At 40.5% G+C, this 23543-nt stretch overlaps 1 protein-coding gene across 4 annotated transcripts in view; it reads left to right on the forward strand.

Moving 5' to 3' along the window:
* FCHSD2 (FCH and double SH3 domains 2) overlaps window positions 1–23543 on the forward strand; it is a 163974-nt gene that overhangs the window by 70898 nt on the left and 69533 nt on the right. For all 4 annotated transcript variants that reach the window (XM_040583599.1, XM_040583601.1, XM_040583598.1 and 1 more), the window contains exons 4-6: window positions 16645–16721; window positions 18189–18333; window positions 23316–23449. In XM_040583599.1, the coding sequence (XP_040439533.1) occupies window positions 16645–16721; window positions 18189–18333; window positions 23316–23449 (356 nt within the window). The remainder of the gene's footprint in view (window positions 1–16644; window positions 16722–18188; window positions 18334–23315; window positions 23450–23543) is intronic.

Below are 23543 nucleotides of genomic sequence, written 5' to 3' on the forward strand. Positions count from 1 at the left end.
CTGGCCGGTGTCAGCAGCAGCGTGGCCAGCAGGGCCAGGCAGTGCCCGTCCCCCTGTGCTGGGCCCTGGTGCGGCCGCCCCTCGAGCCCTGGGCTCAGCGTTGGGCCCCTCACCCCCAGACAGACCCGGAGGGGCTGGAGCGTGTCCAGAGCCGGGCAGGGGCTGGGGAAGGGGCTGGGGGAGCTGGGGGGGCTCAGCCCGGAGAAAAGGGGGCTCAGGGGGGCCCTTCTGGCTCCCTACAGCTGCCTGGCAGGAGGCTGCAGCGAGGGGGGTCGGTCTCTGCTCCCAAGGAACCAGCGGCAGGACAGGAGGGAACGGCCTCCAGCCGCACCAGGGCAGGTTCAGGGTGGGCACTGGGAGAAATGTCTTCCCCGACAGGGTGGCCAAGCGCTGGCACAGGCTGCCCGGGGACGGGGTGCAGGCACCGTCCGTGGGGGGGTCAGAAGATGTGTAGACCTGACTGACACTGAGGGACATGGTTCAGTGGTGGCCTTGATGGTGCTGGGTTAATGGTTGGACTTGATGATCTTAAAGGTCTTTTCCAACCTAAGCGATCTCATGATTCTGTGACTGCGCTACAGCACTGGGCAAGGGGCAAGGACAGCCTGACTGCCTCTCCAGGACAGCTGGACCTGCTGCCGTGCCAAGAAGGGTGAGGATGTGCAGAGAAGCAGCTGTCCTTTCTTATCAGCATGTGAGAGAAGCAGCAAGCTTGATTTTCTAATGTTGATTTTTATATTCATCCCAGAAGTGTAAAATTCGGCTTTGCATTTAGCATGGGGAAATCTTGGCTCCACTCTGTCATATTGGGTTGTGAACGTTGACAATTTCAGGCAAGCAGTTAAATTTCTTATCATTTGAACTTGAATGCTTTGTTGACACCTAGCATTTCATGTGCTGCAGTGTCAAGTATGTGATGTAGCAATCTATCGGTACTGACTCAAACATTAACTGAAGTAGTAGACCATGGGTTAAAGATTTTTGAGAATGTCATTTTTCATCTTGGCTCAGCTGAAGGATTGAAGGAACTTCTTTTGATGTTTAAAAACAGAAATTGGAAAAATTTGAGCTGTCCCAACTCATCAATACTGTGTTGCTCTGACTGATGTATAATAAAGACCGAAGTTTGGAGCTATGAGGAGGAAACAGTACTTGCATTTTATTCTTGCTGGGAATGTCTTCCAAACTCTATTGCCTGTGTAAGTGGAAGTTGAGATTTTTTTCATTCTTAAAGGCCTATGAATCCAGTTATCAGCTCACATCAACTTCCAGATCAGCTGTCATGAGCAGGCCAGTCAGAGATTGGAAAAAAACCTGTATTTGGCCACGTTTCTCCTGAAATAGTATGTCTTGAGCTTATTAGTTTCTTCTGCATTTCCCTGCAGGACAGAATCCCATCATTTTTTATGTCTTTACATGAATGTGAGTTCTTCTGGAAAACTCTTTGGAATTGCCCTCACCCAGAATGTATTTATTCTTCCTTTTCTCTACCACAACCCATCTCCACTGGACTTGTTGAGAAATAGTTGACCAGCCCCTTTTCCTGTATCAATTTTCAAATGTCACTAACGAGCAGAAGAAAGTAGCTTCAGTGTCTGCTGACCTCCAATTTTGACATTAGTGTTGGGTACAAATGGCCTCCTACTTACCTCCTCCTCCTCGAGCCAGCTGATTAAGCCAGCTGCTTTACTTAAGAACTCTAAACCTTTGCTTTTCATAACTGGATCATGATGCCAAAAGTTCCTTGCAGATGCAAGCATGCACACTTTTCTTCCTGATTTCCAGAAAACAATTGGGTTGTTTTTTCAGCTGAAAGAGTTGTCCTGCCAAAGTGAATCACTTTAAAAATTTGCAGCTCTATGTGTCTTTGTCTTCTACCCTTAACATGTGTAACAGTACTTTTAGTACATACTTGTTCAGAACAACCCAAAACTTTCAGTCTAGAGATTAAATGTACTGGCTGAAGCAGCCTATTGTAGTGTTTACACTATAATTGGCTATTTTACTGATCTATGCTTAATTAGACAAGCAGTGGTGAACCTTTCCTCCTCCTTTGCTGTTGCATTAGTTGGAAGAAAATAAGCTGGGAGGGTACAGGAAAGGGGGGTGGTACTGAGCAAGCCTTGGAAATGACTGCCATTTGACTCCTGAAATGGGTAGGTTTCGCCTTGTGCCTCCTCACATTATCAAATTTTACTGTCAAAATTATGTGTTTGTATTTAACTTCTATGTTGCATAATAAACATTGTAATTTGTCCTTATCAGGATACTTCTTTTTCCAATGAGAGTATGTGAAATAATTCCTGAACCGAAGAGGTCTGGCATCAAGGATGCTGTCAGAGAAAGTAGATGTTTTTTGAAGAAAACTGCATTTATGGTTTAGAGTGTTTGTGATGGTTGTGGGGTGGGATGGGCATACCAGTAACACTTGCAATGTAGAACGAGGTGATCTGTTTTCCAGGCAAATAGGTGTTCTCTGAAGTGCTTCAGGAAGAGGTGCTTTGCTCGGTTAGCCCAGACTACATAAGTCAATAAATACATAGCTGCAGAAGCAGTCTGGCTGTGCATAATCTTTTGTTAGTATTAATTTCATTGTCGCCATCATCTTGAATTAGAGGGTGTAAGATTTCAGCAGTGCTGAAAGTAGACTTTCAGGGCTTAGTGTTCAACAGAATGGACAAGAAATATTAGTAAAAAAAACCACCAAGAAAACCATGTAGTCTGAATAGTGGTGATAATGATTCCCAGAGTTAAATTTGTTCATGTAAACTTTGCCAGACATATCAAATACGAAAACACACCAAATTCATGAAAAACATACCATTGTGTTTTCAGCCAGATTTTTGTGTTTTCCGCCACAGTATGATGTACACGTTTAAACTAATGCCAAAAACTGACTTACAAAATTTTAATATATAAAGAATACTATATAATCATATGTATTTGAATATATAAAGGTTACTAATGCCACTTTCCATATTCTGAAGATATAACAAGCTCGGAAGCTAATTGCCAAATGCAGAATTAATTTTGACACTGTGGTGTGATAAACTTCAAAATAGTAACATTTTAGTTGTTATAAACCAACCAATAAATATTATGTGAAACACAACAATTGTAATAGTTATTTGCCATCTGTTTTTGGATAGGAAAAAAATAAGCTTTATGCTACATAAAACATGGAGCCATGTCAATGCTTTGTAATCATGTGAACCTTTAATTAAGAAGTTCCCACAGAACAGAAAATGCAAACCTGCTCAGCTGCGAAGACAAGTACAATGAATAACACCGAGCAACTTCAGAAACGGCTGGTAACTGCACTTCAGAGAATAAAACAAATTCAGAAACGTGTTTTACGACACAGGGGAACGTGAACATAGGCTGTATTCCTCTGCAGATGGAGAATGGAAAGAAGTAATGTTTTGCAGTCTGTTTCTAGTGCAATAAAATAGAGACTTTTTCAAGAAATGCTTATTAGAGGTGAACATTCCAGATTCACTAGTTAAGATCTCTAATAACTTGGCAGGAATAGCTGCCAGAAATATTTTGCAGTTCCTTACCTTCTGAGATTTCTTATAATATATCCATGGCATTAAATGCTAGTATTTACAGTTATGTTTTTCCAAAACATTAAATATTCAAAAATTGAATTATCATAAATGGCATTATTAAAAAAAACACCACCTAGCTGTATCTATGGTTTATTTATACCTATAAATGTGTAGTCACACAACAAGGATGAAAGAACCATAATTCTACATTCCCAGGCTCTGTGGCTGACTTGCCAATCCTAAATACAATTTTCAGTAGCAGTCTGTCTCCAAAACAAGATAGGTCGCTAACCAGTCTTTGTTTCAGTCTGACATTTTTCTATGCCGTCTTTTTAGCTCTTATAATGTTTCACTGCTTCTTGAACTAGTTCAAAGTAACCTTAAAGTAAACAATTATGTTAAGGTTACATGGTGTGCTGGTTTGTGCGTACGTGGAATATTTCAATAAATTTGTTGCCTTAAATTAGACTAACCTGAGTTAGGTTAAGAGATACCAAGTCTATATTCCTGCATCCCAGCTAATAAATAACTCCAATTTATGTATTCCTCTGTACTCCTGATTTCTTTGAAATCTCACCTTTTGCCGAAGCATCTGAAATTCAGCTGTGCTGCGTGTTATCGAGGGACAGTTATGCAAGTGAATTGATCTGTAGAGAGCGGTGCTTGCCTGCAGGCAAAAAGTCACTTTAGCATGGAAACTGAAATCTGTTGGGCTGGTATGGGTTTATCTGTCTGCAGTTTTTGAGAAAATACAATAACCTGTTAGATTCAAGAGATGAGTTGTGTAGCTTTATAAACCAGCACGGTGGCTAAGATGCTGTTGCCGCTATTGACAATGCCAGAGAACTCCATGCTCTTTCCATGTACATCTGTTTTCTTTAAATAAACTGAAGATTAACACATTTAATTTTGGTAAGGTTCTTATGCTGCTTAGGTCATAATTCTGCATTTTATTAATAGTCTCAGTGACTGAAGTTATTAGAATATTTCCATCTTTCTGTGACACTGCGCTTGCAGGCTTTTAAAGCTAGTTGTAATTTGAACTTCCCATGTCTATGATTATTTTCTGAAACTCTATATTTCACCATGTCAAAATTCAGCTACGTGTGTTTTATAACTTTGTGAGCAAGTGGAAGTAAAATTGGACTGTGGAATTTTCCTTAACTGAACTTCCTTAGTTAACATACTGCTTTTGATGTTACATGTATTTTACAAGTTTTCTTAAAGTCCCCTTTCCTACAGTCTCTGTAGGTCAGTAATTTTGAAGAGTCTGTTTTTGTTATAGCTTTAATCTCTTTGTGGTGACTGATGTAGTATGTAATTTTATCATCATATTTTCAGATATTTTCCAGCCTGTGTTTTCAATTTACACTTTATTTCATATCTTTCTGTACTTGAATGTAACTATGTAAGAAAATATATACATTCTGTAATGTTACATTCTACTATGGCTTACTTGCAGTGCTATGTCCTGTGGAGTCACTATGTTTTTATTCTTGTACAGTTCTGCTTAATTTTTGCTGCACATCTGCATGAATTGGGCATCCTTTTGTCTCCCAGAAAATTGCTGCAGAATTGACTCCACCATTAAGTTGCTTCAGAAAACCACATTTGAACTGGCACTGTGAGAATGCGCTTATCCTGTTTTCAACCACTTCTCTGCCATCAAGCATTAAGTGCTATTTTGAAAGCCAAAGTTTTGATTTTCAGGTTCCTTTAAAAACCAGGCTTAAGTGTCAGGATCATCTGGCAGCATTGCTTGACCAGTCTCCTCCAAAAAGGGTTCGGTTAGATTATAAATATATCTTTTCTTTTTTTTTTTTCCTTTTTTAAAAGTGGTAAAGAAAGCATTTCTCTTTCTATAAAGAAAAAAACAGCAAGTGTAGACCATGACAGGTTTAAGTTATTGAGGACAGGACAGCTGTGTGAATGGGTTATCAGATTTGGGAGTTACATTAACCTTTTTGCTACTTTAACAAATGTTTTGAATCAGAAACTGGTTCCAGTCGTGATGTTGAAGGTGCTCATGCGGGGTGGTGCTCTGGTGCAGACTGATGCTGTTAGAGCTGTTTCACTGAAAGGGTGAAAAAGGTTTTTCTCTTTCAAATTCTTCATCAGGCAAGTAAACTAGTTAATGTCAATTTTTAATCCTTTGTTCAGTCTTTGCTTATGAGATCCTGTCCTGATCCTTCTGTTTTGTAGAGTAGTGGTTCACATTATTCTCCAGCCAAAAATAGTGTGGAAGACAAAGTTGTTGCCATACTTCATCAGCCACCCAAGATCTGAATTACAGGAAATTTTGAATTTAACACTACACTAAATCCTCACATATTACAGGACAGGGAAGTGACAGGTTATGGTCTCGCTCAGCAAAACAGAACTTGTGGAGATAATTATGGGGAAGGTAAAAAATTGAGGAGCTGTTGCTTTTTGCCTTTTGGTTTGTTTTTTGAGGGGTTTAGTTTGTTTTTTTTCTCCTAATTGGTGCTTTGCTTTTTCCTACAGCACCAGGTCCTGATGCTTGTCTGTCTGTCTCTCCACCAAGATGGAGATCCCGCTTGGGTGGGGGGACGGAAGCAATGAGTGTTTTGGGAGACTGTAAGACTCAGTTTTGTACATGTTGCAAGTGATTATTTCTCAGCAGTTCAAACAGGAAGCTGTGCAGAGAAGAAACGTACCTCGACCTGACAGCAGCGCTAGTTCAAATCCCACATCAAATGCCTTCAAAGACATATTAAAGAAGTGCTTTTGGCTTGTCTCCCTTAAAATAGCAGAAAATGATGGTGAGGAAGCAATACAGGTCTCTCCCATCTCCTCCTTCACGGGCAGTGCTTGCTCAGATAAGGTTTGTGCAAGTGGCTCATTTGAGACAGAGGAAGGATGTGGCATTTCTTTCACGGAGTGCCGGAGAGACGCGTGGGTCTAGTAGGCGTGAAAGTGGTTCCTCTGAGTGAATGATCCAACTGCTTCTTTCTATCACTTTTACATTGCTGTTTGAATTACGTTTTGCATGGGTGAAGATGTTGTGTCCTGAGAAACTTTACTTTGAATTAATGCTAGCAATCAGACCTGTAACTGGAGAAAACCACGTGTTCAGCCATGACTATGTTCTCTTAATACCAGTTTTCTATAGTCTGCGCATCAAAACTTAGAGTGAGGGAATCTTTACAAATGGTGCCTTGTGCCCTGTTGCTTCCTAGCTATTCCGGAGCCTGGAGAAGATCTTGAATAGTTTAAACAGTTTTGGGTGGCTGCAGGAGGTGCAGCAGTCTGCCAAGGCTGGCTGTGAGCAGCAGAGCTGGTAGCACTTCTCTGCTGGCATCTTAGCACGTTCCTCCCAAATGCTGTTTAAGGATGGAGGCTGGAAGAAACTGCGCTCTTCCTCGCTGTCAGGGGTTAGTTAAATGATGGTGCTTGCACTTCTAACCTCTGCTTTGTGGGGTCTGAAGGTAAAATATCTCCCATTGACAGATGCAGGGTTCTGCAGACCTTTCTGTTGCAGTGCGGCACCTGCTACTTTCTAAAACTCGCTGATAGAAAGCATCTTCATCTAATAAAAATGCATCAGTCATTCTCCATGCTGAATGTTCATAGAATACTAAATAGATTTCAGAGGCTTTGTCCTTAATGCCTAGCGTGCTAGTCAAGGCCCAAAGTTCCTAAAAGTTTACCTAGAAATATAAAATTAACTCAGCCAAACATTGTATTGTCTAGTGTGCTGGGCAATGGCAAAGAGATCTATTTTATAAGAATCTATGGAAGACAATGGTGCCCTGTTCAGTAATACTCTACATGACTTTGGTTTACCTGTTAGGAGTGGGGATTTGCTCCAGAAGCACAGACTTTTGAACCAAGAGCAAATACATTTCTTTTCCAGAGCTGCTAATCTGCCTTCAGCTACACAGAAAAGTGATACAGTGGGAATCTTTTGAATTCTTTTAATGTAATCTAAGGTTCTGCTCTTTCCTGAGGTTTTCTAACAGTTTTGTAGTGACTTTAAGCAAGCTGGCTATGAAAAAGGACTCTTTCTGGACTGTGAAGCTGTCCTTCATAAATCTAAGCACAAAGTTACTGCATACATAGGGAAGAGTAGTTATATGTGGTCTAAACACAAGCTACTTATATTTTGAAGACTAAAAAAAACCCCTGTTTAGCAGTTTCCCACATTTCAAACACAGTCTGGGGGATAATTTTCCTCAGGCTGCTTCTGCTTCTCTTGTTGTCTTGGAGAGTTGGGGGATGTCTGTTTGATTGGCATATTGTACCTCCTCATAGGTTCATAGAATCACAGAAGGGTTCGGGTTGGAAGGAACCTTCAAGTTCATCTTGTTCCACCCCCCGCCAGGGGCAGGGCCCCCTCCCCCCAGCCCAGGCTGCTCCCAGCCCCGTCCAGCCTGGCCTTGAGCCCTGCCAGGGATGGGGCACCCACAGCTGCTCTGGGCAGCCTGGGCCAGCGCCTCGCCGCCCTCACGGGGAAGGGTTTCTTCCTCACGTCCAACCTCAATCTCCCCTCTCTCAGCTTCAAGCCATTCCCCCCTGTCCCACCGCTCCCTGCCCTTGCCCAAAGCCCCTCCCCAGCTTTCCTGTCGGCCCCTCCAGGCACTGGGAGCTGCTCTAAGGTCTCCCCGGAGCCTTCTCCTCCCCAGGCTGCACAGCCCCAGCTCTCCCAGCCTGTCCCCACAGCAGAGGGGCTCCAGCCCTCTGACCAGCTCCGTGGCCTCCGACGGGCCCGCTCCAACAGGTCCGTGTCCTTCTGATGCTGAGGACCCCCGAGCTGGACGCAGCGCTGTGGGGGGTCTCAGCAGAGGGGAGCAGAGGGGCAGAGCCCCCTCCCTCACCCTGCCGGCCACGCTGCTGGGGATGCAGCCCAGGGCACGGGTGGCTTTCTGGGTTGTGAGCGCACATTGCCGGGTCGTGTCCAGCTTTTCATCCAGCAGCACCCCCAAGCCCTTCTCCGCAGGGCTGCTCTCCATCCATTCTCCACTCAGTCTGCTCTTGTGCTTAGGATCGCCCTGACCCATGTGCATGACCTTGCACTTGGCCTTGTTGAACTTCATGAGGTTCACACAGGCCCACCTCTCAAACCCAGTTGAGAGCAAGGTTGTGGAGCTAAAACTGCTGTGTCTGCAAGAAGACTGTCCCTAAACTTGAAGCTGGCTCTCAGTACCAGTCAGGCAGCCCTCCAGTGGATTCAGAATATGAAACATGTTGAAATTCTCACTGGACCATGCAATAAGACAATTTTGCATCAACATAGACATTTTGTTAGGAGTAATTTAGCAAAAGGCCTGAAAAATAAACTGGAATTTTCTGAATGGCAACATATCTCTAGTTTAGCAATTTAAAGTACGTAATTTAGAAAGTGGAAATAATTTCTACAGGTGAATACTCAGCTTGGGCGCGGTAACTGGTTTCATTCTAGTGTGTGACTTGCTCAGAGTTTGTAGGATCTGCAGTTCAGGTATGAACCTGGTGCCACATCATGAACTTGACAGTTATTTTTTTGAGTGCCTAAAATTTGGAATCCAAAGACAGGAGAACTTAGAGAAAAAGCATACAGTTTGAAGCTTAGTAAAATATGGGTTTATTACTTAAAATTCATTGAACTATTCTGTGAGAATACTCTTAATAACGGAGGTACGCAGATGAAGAGACTTCCAACATTTATTCTGACAGAATAGTTACAGGGTAACAGGTCTGTAAATAGAGAAGGTGCTGGGTATCTTAACATTCGGGAGGTTATTCTTTCATGCAATGGTATAAAATGTGTGCTAGGGAAGTGTGGTTGGGATTAAATGACAAAACTGTGGTGAAGAATATTTGGAAAATCATGTAGATATCAAGTGATTCTTTGTTAAAATTAATGCGTTTTCTTAGGACCTGTCCTTAATCTGGTACTAGTCAGCATTATCATTAATAGCCTGGGTGGGGGGAGTAGGATGTATGCTCATTCAGTTTATTGATACTGAGGATGGGTGGCAGGTGAGCTTACCAACAGTACTGAAGTTTAAAATCTGCTTGCAGAATCAGTGTGCTGTCTTTCAAGTGTTGGATACTACGTTTCAAGGAAGGGTTTGGACCAAATGGAGAGAGGCCAGGGGAGAACAGTGAAAATCGAGGGCAAAGAAAATAAGCAAGTTACAAATTAAAACTGAAAAATTTAGGTTTGAATGAAGAGGCACATGTTTACTTTAAAGCATTAAGGAAGTCTTGAAACACTAGACAGGCTTGTAATATTTTTTAAAAAAAAAAATCTGCTGTATTGCATGCTGCAGATTACAGTAAGTGTTATTAGGCACATCAGAGTAAAAATATTTAGGTGTTGGGATAAGACTGCATGACCTTTCTTGAATGGTCTTCACTGGTGTAGGATCATTCCCCCTTGAACCTGGGGGACCATTATATAGGTAGCCTTTTGCCTTTCCTTTCTGTGTGATCTCACAGATACGTCTTCTACCAGTGGAATAAGCAATTTTGGGGAGTGGGCATTGGGGTTTTTTAATCCCTTTTAAGGATTGAATAAAATATCGCTAAACTCCAGAAGCAAGACATTTTGGGAAGAATTAACATGCTTCCAGTGAAGTAACAGGTTTAGCTTTAAGTTAACAAATTAACAAAACCCATGAAGGGTAAGAGATTTGACATTTCCTTTTCTAAACCTCATTGTGAGAGTGCCCTAGGTGACATTTAACTGCTATAAATGACTTTTTAAGCTTTCCTCTTTGTTTTCCTTTGCTTTCTTGTCATACTTCAAATATATATATATAAAAAAAAGGCAGGGGGGTCGGTGAGAAATGAAGCAGCTTGAAAATGAATTGAGAGTGAAAGAATGAAACTCCGTATTTTCTGGAACTGGATTAATCTAATGGTAGGAAGGAATAGCCCGTCTCCAGGAAGAAGCAGCAACATGATTAGAGATGCAGCTTTACACTAGGTAGCCAGCCTTTCCTAATGTTTCTGGGGAGTTCTACAATTGGTGCTGCAGGCACACAGAAACCTCTTTTATTGATTGTTTAACTATATTAAAGGCAATGCAGATAAACAGTCCTGGCATAGTTTTGATCTGCTCCTTTTGGAAAGTGTCGGGTGCGCTGCAGAAGTTCATGTGCTGCCTGTTACGTGGTTTGTTTTCATTTTCATTTGTGCTGCAGCAGTGCTTTAGTCACGGTCTCATTGCCTAAGGCCCTGTGTAAGCTCCGAGCAAAATAATTGTGTCTGACAGTGTTTTTGTCGTCAGCTTATAATGTAAATTGGTCCAAGTCATATCCTGCGTGGAATCCCTGAATTGAGTCCGTGCTGAACGGAGTTCACTCTCATTAAATCATTAAAGGTTTTATTGAATCTGGCTCTAGTAAATAAAAATACCACTTGAAATAATCACTGTGAACAGTTAATAACTATCTTGGAATTTAATATTGAGACAAAACTGTTTTTCTATATTCAGGAGCCAGAGTCCTCACCACTCAGACTGCATTTTCTGCTCCCACACGTTCCCTTCTCCCTGTCCAAATGTTTTGAAGATTTTGGCAACAGCGTAAAATATGTTTCAAGTTACTCTTCAAGCTTGTGAAAAAAACATCTGTATGATCGATAAAGCTGTCTACTAAATTTTTGGCACTGAGTATCTTGCAACATGTTTCGTGAGTCAGACTCGTTGAGCTTGCTGAAGTAATGTAAAATCTTCCTGAGTTCAGAAAAGAATCTGAGAGCATGGGGAAAGCATGACTATCTGAAATGCCTTTTTTGGATGCATCTACATTTTTTTTCATTTTTATAGTAGAAGCGTTCTTCAAAATGTAGAAATTTCACATACCTCAGTTGTGTGGAGTTTTTCCCATCTCTTTTTGGAGGATTCTCTGTATACAGCAGTTTCTCTTCATTCTCAGCCAGATTACTCTCCTACAACTAAAAATGTGATTTTAAAAATAGCTGATAGCAGTCAAAATGCAAAACACTGCAAAAAAGCAAACATTTTACAATGGCAAAAAAAATCTTGATGTACCTGTCAGTTTTATTTGTGAAGAACGAGCAGTACTGAAATAAAATGGAATTTTCCATCTTACATGCAACTCATAATAACGGTCCAAGATCACAGATTATTTTTTTTTCATTTAAAAATAACGCAAAGCCCAACTCTCTTGTGCATGAACAACGGATGGGTTTGGTAATAAGAATTTATGCATAATAAAACTATTATTTTTTCTTGCTGCTACTGGAGAGCCTTAATTTGCAGGTGTTGAATAGCACAACTGGCTTTCAAACCTCCGTGAAGTCAGTACAGCTGGCAGTAGCCTCGCTCCTCCCAGAGAAGAAGTGAAGAGAGAGATGCTAAAAACTCCTCCCTTGTGGACTGTTTGTCTGCCAGAAGAGTACTTAACAAACAAAGTAATGCTACGTAGTAAACAAAATAACGTCAGAACGCTGCTGCTGTGGCACGTACTACATGGGCAGTGATTTCCAGGGTCAGTCAAGCAAATTGCCTTGCATGCATGCGTGGGGAAAAACAAAAAGTATTATTTTTTGTCACTTGGCAGTGATCGGTGCCTAAAAAGTTGCCCTTCAGACTAGAAAAAAAGTGTTTTAACATCATGTAGTAGCTAATGAATATTAAACATAGAGGACATCATCTTCCCAGCTTGGAGTTGGCTTCAGGTAGGAACTCTCCCCTTTTCTCCTGCTTTGATTCTCCTTTGCTTCTTCTCTGTTGCTGACGGTTTCAGGGTCCCTCCATCACTGCAGACAGCATGGCCGGAGGAAGCTTTTCAATCACAGACTTGTTACAGCAGCTGCTGTCCATATGCCCTTCTCCTCTGCCAGGCACGGATTTTGCATGTTGCCTAAGGCCTCACCTTCTGGCTGGGCTTTTTCTACCATCCAGTTCCTTTTTCCCACTCTGGGGGGGATTATTTGGGCCACTTGCTTACAGACTATGTTGGTGTTCCTTGGATCGCTGATTATTGGAGATTACTCAGAGGACAGTATTCCTCTCGCCATCTCAATTCAAGGTTCCTTTTTAATGCAACATAATAGCAAAGTGTAGATTTATTTGTAGAAATGAAATTTATAAGAGGTTGGCTGATGGATTCTGCTCTGATAAAGAGAAGTGATTGAAGTGATGCAAGATTCTGAAACCACCTAAATGAAAAAGAGCACTAAATTTGTCTGGTTGATAGGTACTTTCCAAAAGTCGGCATTGCATCAGTGTCTGCCATGCTTTCTGCAATCAGTAACAGGTTTTAGGGCTCCTGGCTGTCATCAGCACCTCTCAAATATTACAGATAAAGATCTTAGGGCTGCTTTGAAAAGGATGGCTGCTGTGACTTTTTACAAGCTGCATAATTTCCTATCAATTATTTTTTTAACTTGGGACATCTCTTTCCTTTTCTGTCGGTAATTACTTTCTGTTAGTATTATAGCTAATATTAATAGTCTTTCTTCTTCCTCCAGTATCTGTCACAACTGGCCTTATTAGAAAATACCAGTAAATAGATTTGTAAACATCAAATAGGAGCTGCAGCACTGGGAAAGAGGAATTTGAGCATACGTGAAACTGGGCTGATTTTTTGATGGTCTTTCCATTCAGCAGAATTTCATTTCTAGGTGTTGATTCCTTGGATGACTGATTGACACAATTTTATGTCCCATCCATCCATCTGTTAGGCAGATCTGCAAACAGTTGAAGTACCCACGAATGTGAAATATTAATGTTTTCATAGCATAGTGATGCAACATGCGTTTTGATGGAGAGGAGGAAGGAAAACCAAGACATGGAAGAATGATAGGTATCGTCTTCAGATGAATTAAAGTTGGGTTTATGTGACAGCCTCTCGATTTACACTGGTTTATATTTACTCTCTCTAAATCCTGTTTAATGTGTTAATAACTCACATAAGCGGAGTCGCCACGTATGTTTCTTTCAACCAAAGGGTGAGCAGAGGTTGCACAATGCTTGCAGGGGAGTTCAGACATTTTTGACCTTTTGTGTCAATACTTATTGATAAAAAATAGTGTACTTTAAAATCAATTGATTGTTATTGCCATTCAAAAATAATTAACTGAACATTTTTTTCAAATTCAGTGATACACACCTTAGAATGAATCTGAAAAATTAAATCAGGAAACCTTGTTTGGCAGCCACTGGAGAGCAGACTGGTTTTGTAGTTTTGATGAACTATGGTTTTACATATTTATACTAAAAATTGTTTTAGTGTTTCTTCGGATATCAAAGGTTTTGAAGGCAGGTCCATGCCTTTGCACTGTACATGGAGGTGCCCAGCACAGCGGGACACAGGGCTCGTGAGCCACGTGGTGGCTGGGGATGCAGATACACTGACCTCACAATATTGCTTCTACCGAACACGATTTTAAGTCATGATACTCCAACTGTCCTTAGCCCAACAAAAGTGAGGAAGGAGAGGTTTTATGAATTTTGCTCAACTTTGGGTGGGGATTTACATCGTCATTTTTGATAGCCTCTTTACTCAGTGAAGTGCTGTCCCATTCTCTAAAATGACGTTTAAATAATTAAGGAAATGTTGTCATCAAACAGTACTGAAATGGGGAAAGCATTCTGCAGGGACTTCTGTTCTTGCCACTCTACCAATTTATTATTGCCTTTAAATATTATCTCAAACTTGTTACATTGATCGATGTGCACCTTTGAGGAAGGAACGAGCACACTTCTGGGCTGCGGGTAAATTCAAGCGATGCCAAAGGTTAAACAGCTGGTTGACTTCCCCGCTTGAGCCCAACAGTGGCATTCTTTGTTTTGGTATGGCAAAACAAGAAGTGTTATGGAGAACAGAACAAGGAGGATCTCACACAAAAAGATTACATTCAACATAAAGTTTAGGAAAGCAAACCTACTAGACTGGTCTAATGAAAAACCATACATGTGGCTCGTTTTGTATGAAATGCCAAATCTTCATGAACAAAATACTAAATGATTAGGCATCTTCACTATGCAGCTGGAGCCCTGTCTTCGACAATTCATTGATTTTGGTGGTGAGCTTGTTTAGTTTGGAAATAAATGATTAATCGTGCTACTTTTATCATTGATTTGCTGACATCAGTATTACTGAGGGTTTCTGTGGCAAGAATGATTTTATTTATCCCTGTTGTGTCTTTTTTGCATCTTTAATTTTTGCATAGCTTGTCCTCAACTGCCAGTGAGGGTTTTTTGTGGTTAGTTTTGTGTTTGGGAATGTTTGTTCAGCATCTTGGGGCAGATCTCATGGGTGGAGTCTGATACAAAAGGGATGGTAACATGAAAATAGCACCAGGTACGGGTACCTACTGAAGCTCCAAATCTTACCATGAATTGCTCTCCCAGAGGTAAAGGAAATGTTACTTTGCCTTTTATCTGGCTTTTTAAACAGCTATCCAATGCAATCTGTGCATCTTTTTTTTTAAATGGAAGAAACGGCAATGAAAATGCGAGAATTTATAGTTACAGGCATAACTTTACCTATGAACAGACTGGTTGACTGTGTATTTAGACAGATATGTTCATGTATTGTATGTTCCGTGATGAAATATCATTGTGGAATTTGAAAATGATCCTTAACTGAGCAAAAAGTGCCATGGAAGTCAGGGAAGTAACCTGAGAAGACATGGAAGCTCGGAATGGGAAATAACAGCTTTCAACAACTGGCTTCACAAGGGCTATTAGCATTACCCGGCTGTAAGCATCATTAACAGCAAAAACTGGTTTGGTTCATGGTTGGCATGGTGAAATAGATTATTTAATAGGAGAGAACAAAAATTTTCTGCCAATGATATATTAGCAACAATTAACATTTTTCTATGTGAAAATGTCAATCAGATTGTAAACTCAATAATAAATTTTTAGTATCCAATGGGCTGGTAAGACAAGAATGAAATCTGGTTGTGCTTTTTGAGATACTTTCAATGTTTTTCTCTTAGAGAACTTAAAGGCTATCCTAGCAGGTGGTAGCATCCTGGATATAGTATGGCAAATGTAAAAAAATGATGCTGTGCCTTGCCTCTCATTGAGTGGGTTAGATGCAAACATGTCCCACCCCAGGTGTTTTCTCAGGATGCACTCTTCTGGAAATCATCTGTGTGGTTGATTTTCCTTAGCTGGAAAGGGAATTTCAACCCAGGTCTCCCACTTCTTTGCTAAGTAGACTTTTATAGGAAAGCTGGAGAGTGCTTCTCTGGTGATGGTTCTTTTGAAGAAGGAACAACACTGCTCAGTGTTCATAAACCCGTTATCCGGCTCTGCAGGTTGGGTAATATACATCCTCTTGCATTTGATGGTACTCAATTCGTAAGTGATGGATACTGTTAAATGAGATTACAAGCGAAAGGAGGGATCACTGCGACAGTGACACACCCTCCCTTGCATTTTTCACAAATTAAATCTTGCTGCTCTCTGAGCTTCAATATGAAAACGTTGTTACTGATTTTCTGAGACCGTGCAAAGTGAAATGCAGAGACTAAAGAGTATCATTAACATTAATAATTAAAAATGAACTGCATTTTTTGATCTCTAGTCTGTTGTAATCCTCTGCGTAAAGGCCTGATCCTATGAGCAGTAGAGCTTCTTTAGTTTGCTGATAACGGTGCAACCGTGAGTGATAAAAGTTGAGCATTTCAGTCTGGGCACGTAAACGACCAGATATTTCATTGCTTCTCAGAACCCCATGTCCTCATTCACTTAAATAAAAAATTTTATTCTTATATCTGTGACAAACTGAGGCATTTTACTGGCAAAATTCCTGCCTCTGACTATGCCACATGCTGCTCAAACATCTTCTGTATTATAGTTTCACTGGAGGTAGGTTACAACGCAGAAATATTTTTAGAGTTGAGGTGTGCATGTATAGATCTCAGCTAGAGTCCCTCTGATTTAAAATATAAACATTACATTCATTCATTGTTCTCAACAGAAACTAAAGCAAAAAAAATATTAAAAGGGGTGAAAATAAGTCTTGCATGATAGTAGTTTGCTAATACTATCAATCGATTCTTTCTTTATATGTCAGGTTATCATTTGTCTGCTATGAGAACAAAAAATGTTGATTTAGTTACTTCTTATTTTTAACTTTTTTTCCCCTTCTTTTAACAGAGCATTCAGAAGCTGGCTAGCCAATACTTAAAGAAAGACTGGCTTGGAATAAAAGCTGATGAACGAAGTGATTATAGGTAATTTAACAGTTGGATATCTTGAAATGGCTGTCTTTATAATTTCAATTTGTATAATTATTTTACTTAATGAAACACTGCTCTTCTGTAGTTAAAAGTTATTTTTTAATTTGTTGTAGATCATTGCCAGTTAAAAATGAAGCTTTGTTTTCCACTGAAATTCTCAGAATAGTCTTAAATAGATACTTGTTCCTTGAATAATTTAGGAAGATTGGAAAAACAAAATGGCATGACAGGACAACTGTGGTTGTGCAGCATGTTTGGTTATTAGTGTTTGTATCTGAATATATCTTGATAAATAGCTTTCAGTTAGAGTTGTAAGCATGTGGATTTCTGCATGGGAAAATACAGCAACAGATTTCTTGTTAGAATGCCATTCTTCATGAAGAGCACATCTGACAGCAAGGAGGAGGCAAAGCAAGAAACAGTTGTTTACAAAACTTAGTTTCATTAACATAAAAGGTGGATCATAACATGAAAACAGAAAAGACTCAGTTACTGAAAGCCTCCTACCTTTGAGTACTACCTCCTAAATATTTTGAGAAAGTTTTAAGATACTGTATTTTAATGTGTTCTTTGTACTCTGACACGTTTTATTTCACACAGAAAGAAATCGTTGATAGATTTGTGTTTTAGACTTCCAGTACCTTCACACCACCTGTGTGTCTAAGAAGAAAGAAACCTAATTATCAGTCTTAAGTGTATATAAAATGCTCCCATAACACACCCTAGGCCCCTGCTAGCTGCAGTTTGCTCCCCACTCAGCAAGCCTTTCATGCCATCAGATACACCCACAGTGCCCAGAAATCTTCTCCAAATACCTGCCGCCCCCTCACTCCCTATGACCAAGTCCTTGGGCTCTGCAAGCTCCAGCGACCTTTCCTTTCTGCCAGCTGCAGGGAGATCTTGTCACCTTTCCCCACTCTCCCTGCTCAACCTTCTCCTTCCAACTTGGGCACTTGGGAGCTTTTGTGGTGAATTACTGGAGTCCTGCAAAGCTCACTACACAGCTATGGTTATCTTTGGCACATTACAGATGATGAAGGATCTACAGGTAGCCAAGGTAAAATTGATGAGCAGTCTGTAACTACCTGCCTGATTGCAAGATGCCTCAAATTCATGATCTTAAAAAAAATTGCCATCATCTGATCTGGCTCTGGCTGCTGCGTTCTGTAGGGTCTCTTCCACTGGAGCTTCAACCAAAAATGTTCAGCCAAAAATCACAAAACAGGGACAAGAAGGAAAATGTTTGGTAATACTGTTTTTTTGGTAAAACTTTGGTGAAAATTTTTGTTTAAAGTACAGATATTTGCTAGATCAGCATGAAGAATTGCGCTGTAGCATTACTCTTAAAAGCAGTCCCTGGAAGAATGTACGCTACTGTTATGTAAACAAACTGTATTGTCAGTGTAATGCCTGGCCTCCCTTTCTTCTTTCCCCCAATGTTTCTGTGTTTCATTATTTTAGGAGCATGTACTCAGTTTGGAAGTCACTTTTAGAAGGCACGATGCAAGTGGCCCAATCCCGACTCAATATCTGTGAGAACTATAAAAACTTAATTTCTGAGCCAGCCAGGACTGTACGGTGCTTTAAGGAACAGCAGTTGAAGAAGGTATTCGCACTTTAACAAGTTCTTTAAACTTTTTGTCATTTTTATTTGTAAAAAGTGGTGATTATGAATCTTTTAGTATGGTACTTCTAAAATATGTAAATGCTTTTCAGTCTTTTCCTATGGATGTTGTTATAGAAGTAATATAGCCAGCTTGTTGAAGAGGGATCAGAGTTCAGAATTACATTATCTGAAATGAAAATTGCTTGGAAATGATTCTTTTAGAATACAATACACAGTAGGTCAAAACTATCTCTGCAAATCTAACATCGTGCTGTGGCAATGACATTGGATGGGTTCTGCAGTGACAATTGCGAGCGGGTTCTGTGAGAATAGGCTCTGAATTTTAAGAAAAGGCCTATCTTAATTAAACCTGAAGGAATGACTTGTGAAGTCTTCAAGATGTAGAATACAGGTTATCCAGCCACCCTCCTGTAAAGGTATTGCAAGTAAGTGTTCCAAAAGCTGCTGTAATTACTCTGTTAATCCGTGCAAAGAAAATGGCATGGTTCAAGGGAAAAAGTAAACTTGACATGCATTTAATTGGTTGTTGAATTTAAAAGTCATTTAAGAGGTCTCTACCGCACCCGCTTAATACAGAATGTGTTTCAAATAAAAGGCAGTGTTCCATCTGTTTCCATAAGGCAGTAAGACATGTTTTACAACTACAGTGATGTGTATTTATATAAAGCGAAGTACTCTTCATATTTTAATTATTTTGCGTTTGTGTTCTGTGGATTTCACTGGAGTGAGGAGAAAGCCTCCTGTTTTAATAAGTGAGTGTAGTTTACACAAAGTCGCTACTGCACCAAACATACATGTTTGGAAGTATTCAAGAATGATCTTTTGAAATGCTCACTGTCTGGCTTGGGGGAAACGTGACATAAGGGGGGAAACAGAAACGGTGGTGGAACAGACTTCCTCAGACGTTAGTTGGTAGTTGTAAATATTCTTACCGTAAATTATTATTGGGCATTTATTAATGTCATCTCTGGGTTTAATTTGAGGTTGGCTGAATGATCCATTCAAGGTAAAAGACAAAAACCCCACCCCCACACAACACACCATTTCAGTTTTGTTTGCTAAAGAGTGGTGACAACTAACTGTAACTCACCTAGTTAGAGGTTCTAGAGAAGCATTTTGTAAAATATTTGGCTACAAACTTTTAAATAGATGTATAGCATAACATGAGCTCTCAGTTTCTGAGCAAATTATTGTACAGCTCTTAGAAGCACGTGCAATATCTGTTTTTATGGAGGAAAAATGAACTTTATTAATGTTATTTTATTGTCCTCTGGAATTTTATTTTCCTGTGAAGCTTTCCAAACAACACTGTAACAATTTTATAGTATCATAACTGGGTAAATAATCCGCATTTTTATTCTTCTGCAAGTGCTGATAGTTCAGTGTTTATGAGTCAGGAGCAGAAGTAGGGACCACTTCCTTAAATTTATGTAAATGATAGAGGTTCCTTTTTTTCTGCATTTTTGAACTAGCGGAACAAGTTATGACAACTATCGGGGCAGTACTTCAGGTTCAAAGTATTCTAACAGCAATATACTTTCTCTACAATGTGAAATAACCATCCACTTGGTGGTACTAATTTTCCTCCACGAGAAATTTGTTGTTTTATACAGTGCAATCTCTCACCCTTTCCTTTGGATTTCCAAACAGGTAAATAATCAGTTACGTTAACCTCCATCCAGACACAAGCTTACCAAAATTGAAATTCAGAGTTAGTAAAATACTTGTAACATTACACTGGAATGGCCATCTAAAACTGAGCTTCTGTTAAAAGCAGTGTCCTCTCCCAAGATTGCAGTAGGTATTGAGTTGCTCTTGATGAGAAGCCATCTTTATTTTCCAGATGTTTCTGTAAACCTTTACTTCCTTGACTTGATAGCATATAAAAACTTCATTTTTATGACTCATTTTAATACTAAACTGGAAAAATTCCAGAAAACCCCATCATAATTCGCTGAAAAAATTGCTAAATCACAAGATCTCTGGAGCAGGGGTAATAAATGGTCTCTCCTGTAGACCATGCCTGAGCTCTTCAGAGAACCGATCCCCGGCTCTCCCTCAGCAGCTCTTGGACGCAGATGAGAAGGCTGTTTTGAGGGCAGCAGCCCACCCCCTGCCGTTATCTTTCCCCAGAGATTTTGTAAGCTTATCTCATAAGCGATGTGCGGTTTCATATTTTGGCCTTGGAAGGTAAGGCAGGGAACTGCAGTGTACGTTCATCGGGTATCTTCAGGAATGTTGGTGTGGCCGCCGTGCCGACATTTGCATGGATCTGTATCAGAAGACTGGAAGGCTAATAGAATAAAAACAGTCTGCACGGAGGCAATGCAACCAGCAGCCACCTCTGTCAGCTCTCTGAAACCGATGTCTACCCAACCCAAACCCCCTAAATGGCATCCAGTCTCCTGACAATTTTTTATTCTCCAGAGATGCAAAAAGCAAGATTATTTTATGCTTTTCAAAAGATCATGTTAATAACTGGGGTTATTTGATATTTTAATTTTTTGATGCCGGCAGGATACTTCAGGGATCAAAATACTGATTGCTGTAGCAAAAAAACCCAGTCCTTTTGAAATTATTTTAGGTTTCTGTCAGCTGTCCAATATATACGGATTTTTCTGCCTTTCATTCGTCAATCATACACTCAGAGGTCTTCAAAAAAACCCAGTCCTGCCTTCCACCACTCCCCAAACCACCCACCACAAAGCTTACCTTATAGAGCCCATTGCTTTATTGGTCTGCACACATCAATTACTGGATTTAGTGTGAAGTTACATGAACTTTTATGTACTTTATAACCAGTAAGGAATTTGACATTTTTAGTGAGAGCAGAATTGTGTGGTGGGAAGACGAGCAATTTCTATTGACTGAAACAAAGAGGGTTTTTTTTACAGGTGGCTGGATGTTATTTTAACTATTGTTGAATTCTGTGAAATTAATGTTAGGTTGTTGGGTAGCATCACCTTATTAATCTTGCAGTGCTTGTAAAGTAAGTTACATGCATTAATAATTCAGTTCAGCAAGTGGACAACATGGGGCACCTTAAATGAGAGGAGCTGTAGAGAGACTTTTTACAAGGGCCTGTAGTGATGGGACAGGGGGGAATGGCTTTAAACTGAAAGGGGGGATTTAGATTAGATATTGGGAAGAAACCCTTCCCCGTGAGGGCGGCGAGGCGCTGGCCCAGGCTGCCCAGAGCAGCTGTGGGTGCCCCATCCCTGGCAGGGCTCAAGGCCAGGCTGGACGGGGCTGGGAGCAGCCTGGGCTGGTGGGGGATGTCCCTGACCGTGGCAGGGGTGGGACTGGGTGGTCTTGAAGGTCCCTTCCAGCCCAAACCGTGCTGTGATTCTGTGATTCTGTGAAGTCGGGCATGTGAAAAGGGGTGGGAGCTTGGGCCTGGTCTTTGAAGGAGAGAAATGCAAACTGAATAGCCAGTTGGTTTCCTTAAGCTGGCTTGGGGCTCTGCCTCCTGAGTATTGCCTGGAGCCTTCATTGACCACATCTAGCCTGTAGTGTCTATAATAATTAAATATAAATGCATTGAACTATCACTCTTCCATATACTTAAGCTACTTCGGGTAAAAGAAAACCTTTGCAAATCTCTTCAAAATTAGTATAATTCTAGACATTGATAATTCACGTTTGTTTTGTTAGGTAGATCCTTTCTACTTAACATAGATCCTTTCCCAGAAAGTTATTTTTTTTGAAGCTGATAGGATGTTTGGAGAATTGCTGAACATTTTGGTAATTGTTGTGGGTTCACTGTCAGCAGCTCAGCCCCATGCAGCTGCTTGCTTACTCCCCTGGAGAGAATCAGAAGGGTAAAAGTGTAAAAACTCATGAGTTGAGATAAAGACAGTTTAATAAGCAAAGCAAAACAAGGAATTCATTCACCGCTTCCCATGGGCAGGCAGGCGCTCAGCCATCCCCAGGGCAGCAGGGCTCCATGACGCATGGCAGCGACTTGGGAAGACAAACACCATCACTCCAAACATCCCCCCTTCCTCCTCTTCCCAGCTCTTACTGCTGAGCATGACGTTGTAGGGTATGGAATATCCCTTTGGTCAGTGGGGGTCAGCTGTTGCAGCTGGGTCCCCTCCCCGCTCCTTGTGCACCCCCAGCCTGCTCGCTGGGGTGTGTGTGTGTGTGCGCGTGAGAAGCAAAGACCTTGCTGCTGTTTAAGCGCTGCTCAGAGACCCCTAACACGAGCCTGTGTTGTTTACACAGTTTTGGTCACAAAACCAAAATATAGCACCATACTACACAGAAAGTTGACACTCTCCCAGCCAAAACCAGTACAGTAATTTTGCTGCTATTCCTTTGAATATAATTTTTTGACATTAAAATGTTGTAACGCTTGTTGGGTTGTATGGAAAATGAATGGAATTATTTTCACTCCTTGGCTAGCTTGCTACGCGTTTTAGGCCTCTAGGTTTTCTTTGTGAACAACACTGATAATCTGATTTGTTGCATTTCTTATTTGTTGGAAAGCTCTCAAAATAGTTGAAGAAAAACGAGCTCTTAAAATAATGTTTATCACATTGTTCTTGTCGCTGTTGTGTTTTGCATGGTAGCCTTTGTCTTACGTTTTAAATTTCAGACAAGGAAAGATTAATCATTTTTTGTATCACCTCCAGTAAATTGCCTTTGGATTTTTCCCAGTTGTATTCCAATTATTTCAAATAATTACCTCATCCAAAGCTTTCAGAACTTGTAGGTTTAATTTGCAAGTTATCATTGAATTTGAATAGTTAAACAGCAGCAGAAAGAAAGAAAGAAAGAAAAATGCGGTTTTATGTTCTGATCAGCTTTAAAAGAAAGGCATGAATAATTGACCATGAATGACTTGGAGACCGTGTTGTTCCATATAAAATATAATAAAGAGTAGTAAAATGATGATGATGGTGTTATTTGGGTGCAAAAAAACACTAATGTTTTGCTTCTTGAATGCCTTTTATCAGTGCGTGGACCAGTTGACAAGGATCCAAGCTGAATTACAGGAGACAGTAAAAGATTTAGCCAAAGGCAAAAAGAAATATTTTGAGACTGAACAGATGGCTCAAGCAGTGCGGGAGAAAGCTGATATTGAGGCCAAGTATGTTTTTGTAATAGCATATGTATAAATAATTGCATGTGTATAAAGTAGATTTGTACTTGTATTAGTTTTACACTTGATATTATTTTAGAAG

Source organism: Falco naumanni, chromosome 2 (assembly GCF_017639655.2).
Source record: "Falco naumanni isolate bFalNau1 chromosome 2, bFalNau1.pat, whole genome shotgun sequence".
NCBI classification, from domain to species: domain Eukaryota; kingdom Metazoa; phylum Chordata; class Aves; order Falconiformes; family Falconidae; genus Falco; species Falco naumanni.